General features: G+C 52.9%; 1 protein-coding gene across 1 annotated transcript in view; it reads left to right on the top strand.

The window, feature by feature from the left end:
- The first annotated feature begins 871 nt into the window (after window positions 1–871).
- Olfm1 (olfactomedin 1) overlaps window positions 872–10,741 on the top strand; it is a 38,129-nt gene continuing 28,259 nt past the window's right edge. Inside the window, exon 1 of the mRNA XM_005346203.2 lies at window positions 872–1,366. Coding sequence (XP_005346260.1) covers window positions 1,301–1,366 — 66 coding nt within the window. The 5' untranslated portion in view covers window positions 872–1,300. The remainder of the gene's footprint in view (window positions 1,367–10,741) is intronic.

The raw sequence follows: 10,741 nt of genomic DNA, 5'->3' as shown, positions 1-10,741 counted from the left end.
AGAACTTTTTACAAGCATTCTGGGGATCCAAACTCAGGTCCTCATGCTCCTGCAGCAAGTGCTTTGACAACTGAACCATCTCGTCGGCCTCTTTTCACTTTTCAAATGATACAGCCATCTGGCCCAGCCACTCCATTTCTAGGAACTGAAGGCAGCACCTGAGACGGGTGTTTGCATCCAACTTCACAGCAGCTTCCTGCAGTAGCCGGGAAGGGACATATCCAAACATGCGAGTAACGCCCAAACAAGCAGACAGACAGAGAAGCAAGGCTCACCCCAGAGCCACACCCATGAAACACTGTTCAACACTGAGAAGGAAGAGCATGTGGCAGAAGTTACCATGGGGATGAACCTCACCCAGCCACCAAACAACCGATATCAAATGACACTATTCTCGTGTTGCCACTGGACCTAAAAGGATGCCACACACACCAACACAAGATCAGATGCCCATCCCAGCCTCCACCTAGGTATGGAACACCGCACCTCTCACTACTCACACTTCAGCCCCTTCTTGATTAACCTACATGGCCAGGGGATGGACTCTCCCAGTCTCAGGTGAGCTGTCTCCCCACTGTTTCTGGAAATACCCTTGCCACCCTGCTCCTTAAGGGTCATCTAGAAGGGACCACCTGTGCAACTTGTGGGCTCGGCTTCTGAGGATGCCGCAGCACCCATCCCCGACGCTTCCCGCCACCATCCTCTCATCACTCAGTGGTCCCTGACTTGAGTTCCCAACACCGGTCTCCAGAGCTCCCCTTGGCCTAAGGCCGCCGGGATGGAGTTGTCTAGCCCAGTTCAATTTCCCCCGCCTTTTTGATGTCACATCCTGTCCCAGCCTGCCTCCCCGCCGGCCGCCGCCCTCCCTCCTCCCTTCCCAGCCCAAGCGAGGCGCGCCGGTCCCTCGGCGCCACCCCCGCCCGCGCCCCTCACCGAGCAAACTTTTGGCATCGCTGCAGCCCGGGCGCGCCGCCGAGCTCCGCAGGGCGCGCCTCTCCACCGAGCCTGGGAGCGCGGGGACCCGCCTGGCGCGCGGGGAGAAGCAGGCGCAGCCCCCGCCCCGCCGGCCCAGCCCTGCCCGAGAGGCAGTCGCTCCGGAACCGGGACCATAAATATGCAGAGCGGAGGCTCGGCGCAGCACAACCCGCGCGCCGCCCGCCCCGGCTGCTGAGCAGGCGCCGCCGGAGCCCGAGCCGCGGCCGGAGCCCCAGCCCCAGCCGGGAGCGCGTCCACGTCCCCGCAGCCGCCAGCCGCCAGCACCCAGGCCCCGCACGCCAGGACGTCGGAGCGACCGTGAGACATGCAACCGGCCCGGAAGCTCCTCAGCCTCCTGGTGCTCCTGGTGATGGGCACCGAACTCACCCAAGTACGTGTGACCAACGCCATTTTCCTCTGCCAGGGCCACCGAGAGCCGGGCAAAGTCGGGGAGCTGTCCCCGGGGCTGGGGCTGAGGAGGGGACCGGAGTGCCATCCGGCCGGGCTTGAGGGAAGGGTGCGGGCTGATCTAGACTGGGTTACTGCAGCGCTGGTTCTGCGGGGCACAGCAGCCCCTTTCCCAAGACCACCTCCCCACTCCTGCTGAGAAGTTCAGAGGGCAACCTGGGGGCTTCGTTTCCTGGGTTTGTCATCTGGTAGGGAAGACAGAGGCGACAGCCAAGCCCCTAGGCATTCTTGCCAGTGGAGGTACTCCTGCCTCCCAACACACCCCCCTCTGTGGCCCGTCTGTCCCTTTGGGAACAACGCTACTCTCTATACAGTGGGCATGGTGCCACTAAGCCCTGGAAGGGCAGCTGCGAGGCGCTGGGGTGCATTGTTGGCTGATTGTGGAGGATTTGGGGGCTGTGGCCACACGCGGCTAGAAGCATGAGTGATGCGCTGTGTGCATGTGGGACGGCTGGAGATGCCCAGCGCTCATCTGTCCAGAACAATGTGCCGACCAGAGTGTGTCTCTGCGGGGGTTTTCTCCATTTTAAAACTGCAGCCTGGGAGGCTGTGAGCTCCCAGCTTGGGAGGCTGTTTTGCTACTACTAGGGTGTTTGTGCTCCCAGGAAAGAGCCTGCCAGCTTTGGGGCTGCTCAGGAGTGACATTAAAATGCCCTTTGTGCAGTGCCACTGTGCCTTGATCTGAGTGGAGCCCCCCACCCTTTGCAGTCAGAAGTCCAGGATGTGGATGACAGCCCACATTTTGGTCCCAACCCCAGCTGCCTGGACCATCTATCCATCTCTCAGAAAGAAAGAGGAAACAAAGGAGAGAGGAGAGGCCAGAGAGCAGGAGGAAGAAGAGACGGAACAAGCGTCCCTTGTTCACCTGGAAGCCCTTGCTGGCTTGGTTGTCTTTGTCCAGAACACACAGTTCAAACTTGACATGACAGTGAGATTTGTTGTCCCACTTCCCCTCAGTACCTTTTACTTGGAGCTTCCTGGACAGACAGACAGTTACACATAGAGAGGGTCTTCGTGCAACTCTGGGGAAGGAGTTTCTTTGACCATTCTGGAGAAAGCCTGAAGGAGGGTGCTGCCCGGGCATGGATGACTGAATACACACCTACACACCACACATACACACATACATACCACAAACACACACACATACACACACACCACAAACACATACACACACACCGCAAACACATACACACACACCACAAACATATATACACATACACACCATATACACACACCACACATACACACATATATACCACAAACATACACAAATACACACACCATATGCACACACCACACATTCATATCACACACTCACACACACACACACACACACACACAAATCCATGTACCCGTCTTTCTTCTCAATGGGTTAACCTTACAAAGGGTAATGTCTTACTGACATATCTTGGCAGCATAGAGGTTGTTGGTTGTGGTACTGGGTGGTATTGAAAGTGACTTTTCCCATAGACCCTCTGGCCTTAATGGCTTTTCCCCCCTCTGGCTACAAGCTTTTCCTCCCTAAATCCTCTACCTGTCTTTTCAAACATTCACTGTTAACGGGAGAAACTTTTAATTCAACTTCAGTTAGAAACTTTGTCTCTATGGTGGTGTTTGCCCATCTGTGCTAACAGAGCCTGCTCTCCAGCAAGCGTCCTCAGCAAACCCCTACACACTCCTTACCAGCATCTCTTGACCTCAGAAGAGGCTCCCTCCCTGAAGACTGCCTTCAGGACCCTGGTCAGCTCCCACAGTCCCAAGCCCTCACAGCGCTTGAAAGACAATGAAGCTATTTGCTTGCCTAGGTTTTCTCTTAGAGGTTGAGCCTTGAGGTTCCTTTGAGGACAGCCAGAAGCACTCCCTCCTCTCTTCTCCTCCTAACCCTGCCCTTCTCGGACCAGCCTCTGGAGTCTCCTTTGTAGAATATTGCCTGGCAAACCCGTTATCCCTGAAATCCCTGAAGGTGATGGGGTTTTAGCACCAAGTCTTATGAACAAAGATCTCTCAAACCACGCAACCATGTTGAGTCTAGGAAGGCTCAGATGCCTCTGCCCAGGTTCTGTGGGATGAACAGAAGCCCCTTTGGGATGGGGACAGGTGGCTCTTGTAGTCAGTGGTGACAACCTGAGATGTGAGTATAGGCTTCACTGAGTCAGTTGGTCCCTTAGGATATCCCTGCCTGGAAATCTGCTTTTTCAATTCTACTGTGACAAGACACACTACTCAAACACCTTTGGGCCTCAGAAAGAATTTGTATGCCCCCCCCCCAGTGGCAGGGGAACTGCTCCCCACAACCTCGCTTTCTTTCAGCTCTTCCAAACACTGAAGGCCAAGATCCCGGGGGAGTGAGTGTGAACTGGTACAGGGAAGAGAACCAGCCAGAGATAGATGGGCCAATCCGACCCATAACAAGGACTGCCTTCGGGATCTAGGCAGGCAGGTGGGGCAGGGAGCACGTGCTGGGCCATCTGTTCTCCCAGCAGCTGACTCAGGAGCGATCCGCTCAATCAAATGCCAAGTGCTGATTGACAGCTTGCTCCATGCAAAGCTGTGGCCCTCGTGAACTTTGTTCTCAGACAGAAAGCGCGTGGTGTGGCTTTGTTCTGCGGTTTTCAATAAAAGGCTGACATTCATGCTCTTTGAGGGCAGTGTCAGTGACATCATCTTGAGCCTCCCAGTGGGGGCACTGGGTTGTTTCTGTCAGTCCTGGGTTGGAGGAGGAACTGGGGCTCCTGGTCTCCAGGCCCGTGCACAGCCCGCCCCGAGCTTCTGCTTAGATAGAAGCATGGTCTGTGGGAGTTGAGTAAGAAGGGTTGGAAAGTTCTGCAGCAATGACCTTGAACTAGAGGGTTTTAGTCTACTCGAGTCACACTAAACAGTGACCAGGTGACCTTGTGTCAGCTCTCTGAGTCTGACCTTCCATCTCTTTAGAACAAGGATGATTAAATGGGATGATTTCATGGACTTCTCTGTCCCATAAACCCCTTGTTCCATTCTTGCATCTGCTCTACTCAGTAGCCCTATTCTATAAAAAGTCTTTCTTGGCCGCCAGCTGGTTGGATTTAACCCCTTCAGATATGGGCTTATGGTCACATACAATCCAAGTCTTCGTCATCGTCATCTGGGGCAATGCACTTTGTGAGAGGATGCCAGGCTCTGCCATGTCATTTAGCCCAAGTATTGTTTGTGTCAACTGCTCTAGCTGAGAACGGAAGATGCTAGGGAGGCGGGTGACACCCCAGATGGATGCTAGGGTTGTTTCCAAGTGACCCCCTAACAGGCAGATAGGGAGGAGGATGCAGGAAGAAAAGGGAGCTGCAGAGGCTGCTGTTGATAAAGGACTCAGAAACCTTCCCCCCTGGGCCCCACGCTCTGCTACTGTGCTGGGGTCTGTGTCTCATTAGCCACCACACCCAGCCCAGCATGGCTTTCCCTAACAGAGCAGCGCCACTGACAGCCTAGTGAGGCCAAAGCTGCCCATGCTTATAGAATTTCCCTCGTGCCAACTGTGGCTGTGATTGCTGCTCCAGTTCTGTCTTCACTGAGTGACTACTGGCTCTTGGTCCTGGGTTCTGATGGACTGCTCATCACTGGAGGTGCTTGCAGCTATAATAAGCCTTAACCCACACCAGGCACCTGGCTACCCCTGGGTAGTTCTGTGGATGGGCAGGGTAGAGACAGAGCAGGTGATGTTAACTTCAGCCCTCAGAATCCCGGTAAGCCTGAGTCAGGGGGTGCCATGGACACTTTGCACATCTGCACAGTCCTTCCGCTCATTCCAGCCCCTCATCTGCCTTTGTCACAGAGCGTGTGTGATGAGGAGGGTGACAGGAAGTCAGGCAGGACTGTCCTCTTTCTCTGCACATGTTACTTCAGAACACACAGAACATAAGTACTGGGCACTGCCTCAGGGGCTGGTGACAACCTCTGAACACAAATGCTAGGCCTCTGAGACACATCACTATGCTACCTGGGCCTGCCTACCTTGTGAGATAGAAAGTCTCACAAACCCCATGGGGGCAGAGTACTTTAAATCCCTCACATACAGCAATTTGCTCCTCATTCCCACCTCAGCTTTCCCCAATCAAGAGCTAGTGCCTGTCTGCTTTGGGTAGTATTTATTGCTAAATTATCAGGCCCTGTAATCAGTATTAACATCGCCGTGTAAGGTAATACAAAACTAATTATCAGCTGTGCTGAATTAGATGGGGGGGGGGCGCTGTGAGCCTGAGCTGGCCTGGTGAGGAGAAGAGGCAGCTTCTGGCCTTCGGAGAGGGTGTGGATGCTGTTTCTGTACAAGCTAGCATAGTTAGTACCACTTCCAGGTAACGTAGGTCACCACTGAAGTCCAATGGAGGGTAGGAGATGGAGAGTAAAACCTCCCCTCCCCGCTTTCTCTTTTTCAGATTGTTACACACAGAGAAGCTCCACACAGAGAGGCTCAGGGTGCTGGGAGGTCAGTTATCCGTCTGTGACATCCTCCTGCCAGGAAATATGTAGGAGGACTAACTTTTCACACCATAATGTCCCTATGACCTGGGGTTGCCCTCATTCTTAAAATGAGGACACTAAGCCTCATGGAGCGGGGGTAACCTTTGTGAGAGCCCCAGATGCAGCCCCAGCTCTGACTAACACCTAAATTCTGGTGCCTGCTAAATAGAAAAATGAACAGCTCTGTGTCATGAAGAACCTGAAAGAGGAGGCGCCTGGTGTGTCCCCAGGTTACACCAACCTCTGTGGTACAGAGCTGCGAGTGGCTATCTAGCTGTGGACTAGGTGCTGACCTGGACCCTTGGCATTCAAGGGAAAGCAGGGAAGGGAGGAAAGGGCAGTCATAGGATCTGAACCCCATGGTAGGAGTTTCTGTCCTCCCACTAAGGTTCAGGCCTCAGGTGGGTCCCCTCACCTTCAGAGACCCAGAGGCATCTGATAATGCATGCCAAGGTTCCTGGGTTCAGTCTTAAAGCAATGCCATGGGTTATTAAAGCAAAGGCGGGCCAGTGTTTATTTGCTCAGATGATTTGAGACCCCAGAAGTCACAAGTAGAACCTAGCCATGTGGAACGGATGTCAGGTATTTCCAGGTCTTTATATCATCACCCAATCTCCATGTGGGTGTGGTTCCATCACTTGTAAGATCTGTGTAGTTTGCACAGTGCAGGGATGACCTAGGCCTCCTCAAAAGGGCCGGCACCGTCTACACGTGATCTGCCCTTGTTTGGGGTTTCTCACCAATAGGTTTTCTGCCTACACCATCTGCTAGTCTCTGCACCTAGATTAAAGCTCATGGCCACTGCTCGGGTGACAATTGGAAAGAATGGTTTCTTTGTAGATATGAACATGGCTCTATCTCTTTTTCCTCCGAGCCATTGGTTTGTCCTAATTCCAATTCTGACCAGGATGCTCCCTGGGTACTGATCGGTAAGATTTAAAAGCTGTCACCCAAATATAGCACATTTGGTGGAGTGATTGCCCAGCATGCACACAAGGCCTTCTGAGTTCTGTATAACCATATAAAACTGGGCTTGCTGGAGAACTCCTGTCATCCCAGGAGTAGGGGCTAGAGGCTCCAAAACTCAGTGTCAGCTACACTGTGAGTCTGAGGTCAGTCTAGGAAACCCAGGACCTCATCTCAAAATAAAATTTGAAGCCAGGTGTGGTGGCTCACAACTATAAATCCCAGCATTCAGGATGCTGAAGCAGAAAGATTGCCTTGAGTTTGAGGCTATCCTGGGCTATAGAGTAAGATCCTTTCTCTAAACAAGACAAAATATTGTATAACCAAGTAAAAAAGAGGGAGGAAGGAAGCAGAGAGAGAGAAAGAATTAAGACTGAAAAATCCCAGGGAGAGACGGGAGGATGCTGCCCCCTCAGCATCTCTGATTGGTTGACCTTATTTACCTAAAACAATTCTATGTTTATGTTATCCAATCCAGCGATCTGAGTGGATGCTCATCTCGCCCCAGAGGAATTGTGTTCCTGCTCAGAGCTGCCCCCAGTATACAGAATGTCTCTCCTGCAGGCTCTGAGAAGGGCCCGGTGTCTGAGGGTCCGAGAGAGAACACAGGTACATTTCTCAGTGCATCTCAGGGCGCTGGTTACATTTAGAGAACACAGCAGAACTCAAGTGGGGAGAGGCTTTTCCAGCAATTGTGCCTTCAGAATGTGAGTCCTACACCCTGACACTCACCCAATACATGGCTGCCCCTGCTCCGTTACACGGGACTGCCTGGCCCCTGAGTCTAGTCTCTTGATTCGGCTGTGTGTATGGCGGTCAGGGAGAGGACCCGATTATTGTCTTGTGCCTATCAGTGGCGCTAGGGACTCTCAGGCAGGAGTTTTTCCAAAGATAGCAGAATCTTTGTTAGCAGTAGCAGAGAATCTTCACAGCTCAGCCTTGGTTCTGCAGTGAGAGACCTCCATGCAGCAGAGGGGACAGGGTTTAGAGAAAGTCCAGCCTGGAGAGCCAGTGTCTTCAAGAGCAGGGTTTACAGAACCTGACAGCATTAGAGTCCACAGGCTGAGCAGGTATGGCATCCTTGCTGCTCCTCCATTCCCTGGATACCCCTTGTCAATGCGATGTCTCTAATCACGCATAGTTTAATTCACATCTAGGTCAGGTGCTGCTGTCCTCAGCTACAGAGACTTCTCTCCTGGGATGGAGGAAATGGAGTGTTTATAGCTCCTGGAAACCGCAGTGTAGCCCCTAGGGGAATGTGTCCATGGAGAGGCGCCACTTCCATGGTTTGGCCCCAGTTCTACAGGAAAGCTGAGGGCACTGGGGCTAAGACTTCCTACAGACATTAATGAGAGAAGCTAGGCCTGTGGAGGCAGCATGGCAGACAGCTCTCTGGATGAGCAGGGAGCAGGTGCAGACACATGAGCCAGAAAGACGCAAGATCCAGCCTTAGTGGGAGGCACTGTCTCGGGGACAACTGAGGGTCATGGAGTCTTCTGCTAGGAGGGTGTGGCACTTGGTCACTGGGAGACTTGAATGGCTGGAACCAGAGTAGAAGAGCAGATGAGAGAGGACCTCAGCTCCCTGGGTTAACTCTCTTGCTAGCTCTGCTAACAAACCCCAAAAGCAGAAGCTCCTGGTGGCTGAGGGCATTTCTCTTTCCTGGCTGGGCTGGCCCTGTCAGCTCCGCCTTCCTACCAGGGCCACAGGGAAGGACAATCCCTCTCACTCTCGCTTCCCATGATACAGACAGAGAGCTAGGGCAGCAAGACAGCCGCATTCCCCAAAGCTGCTCAGATATGCTAAAGTGGCAGGTCCTACCCCCTTGGCCGATGGGCGGTAGCCCAGAGTAGGAGTCAGGCTGAGGTGGGGGTGGAGAGCACACTACCCATCTGTCCTCCTGGAGGACCCATATGGGCTTACGTGGGGGATCTACAGCCTGGCTGCCCGTGGAGCCTCTTGTGGCTGCTGGAAGAATGTCCTGGGGCAAAAGCAATTATTTTCCTGTTCCCAGAATGTTCTGTCTGCCTCAGAGAAAGATCAAAAGGGCAGGGAAGGGGAAAGAAGGTAGCCCCATGTGGGAATGCTTCCGTTTGTCTCTCTGCCACTGCCTCTCTCTGTCCCTCAGTCTTTCTACCCGTCTCTCTGTATGCCTCAATCTTCTTTTCTCTGTGTCTATATCCCTGTCTGTCTTTGTTGTGTCTCTGTGTTTCTCAGTGTCTGCCTCAATCTCTCTATCTCGGTCCCTCTGTTTCCGTCTCTCCTTGTCTCTGTTGCTCTTCTTTCTCTTTCCTTCCTCTCTCCCACCCCCTTTCCTCTTCCTCCTCCCTTTTTAGCTTATTCTTCCCCTCTTCTCTTCCCCTCTCCTGTTCCTCTCAAACTATTTGAAAACAGGCCACATAGACATTGCTATTAGTCAGTGTGTCACCCAGAGTTTGTCCTACGGAACTGTCCTTGATAGGGCGCATCAAGAAGTGAGCGGGAGACCTGCGTCCCACCAAGTGGTCACTGCTGGCCCTGATGCCTGGGCAGGTTCCTGCCCTATGGCCTCAGTTCTCTGGCAGTGGGTGAGGTGGTGCTGGCGTACTGTGCATTCCCAGCCGTTGTGCCCCGTCATTGGCAGGTGATTTCTTAGATCCCTCACCCCCTGTCCACCATGTGCTTAGATCCCTCACCCCCTATCCACAGGAGGGCTATGTCTGGGCAAGTGTTCTGGCGCAACTTGTAGACTCAGTCCTCATTTTCAGAGATGAAGAACTTGGGCCACAGAGGGAGGTCCGCCTTCTTGCTTCCTGATTGTTGATACATTTGTGCAAATTCCAAGCCAAGGTCGGTAAGGGAAGGGCATAAGGATAGGGACCTGAGACAGTGTCACCACAGGTGACAAAAACACAGGTTCTTCTTCAGCTTCAAGAAGAAGAACTGCAGAGGGCTCCAGCTGATTTCCAAAGGTCATCAGGGTTGAGATTTATATAGGTTACACACTGCCAGCACCCAGGAGGAGACTACGGCCAAGACATCCAAGGGGCAAGGGCACTACCACAATTTTGAGCTTTGCCCTGAGAATGGGTTGTCTCAGCGCACTGCCTGGGTCATATCTGGTCTACTTCCAAAGCCAACCAGCTCATATGTATAGTGGAGCTCGGGGTAGCATTCCCCTATGGCATTCTGTGAAGACACAGTGACGTCCTGTATGGCAAATCCCCAGGATTGTCTGGGCACAGCACCTGCTCTGTCAGTGTGATGATTATTCAGTGTCAAATGTGGGCGAGCCCTCGTTTCAAGGGAAATCGTGTGAAAATTGGGTTTGAGTTTCTCTTTAGGAACACTGACTGTTGACTGGCACCATGGATGCTTTAACGTAAATGCCTATGTTCTCCAACAATCCAAGGATCACTTCTGGAAATGCTGTGTGACACACTAGATCAAATGTCACTCACTCTAGCTCTTCCTGATGTCCCTCACATATGCCTTAGGGACAGTTGACCCTCCTGCCAAATTTGGAAAAAGAGTCTGAGCAGGACATTGCTTGAGACCTGGAAGAGTTGTGAGGGATTAACTTGAACCTCTCAGCTCCTCAGATCAGCTCAGGTGAAGGTGGGGCAGCTTGTGTGAGAAACTCAGGTATAGATGAAGAGACTTGGGTACAGGTGGAGAGAATCAGGTGCAGGTGGAGAGGCTCAGGTGCAGATGGAGAGACTCGGGTGCAGGTGAAGAGTCTCAGGGGAAGGTGGAGAAGAAGCTCAGGTGAAAGTGGAGAGGCTCAGGCACAGGTAGAAAGGCTCAGGTATGGGTAGAGAGAGAGACTCAGGTACAGGTGGAGAGGCTTGGGTGCAGG

Source organism: Microtus ochrogaster, chromosome 4 (assembly GCF_000317375.1).
Source record: "Microtus ochrogaster isolate Prairie Vole_2 chromosome 4, MicOch1.0, whole genome shotgun sequence".
Lineage (NCBI taxonomy): Eukaryota > Metazoa > Chordata > Mammalia > Rodentia > Cricetidae > Microtus > Microtus ochrogaster.
This window is presented reverse-complemented; position numbering and strand designations above follow the sequence as displayed.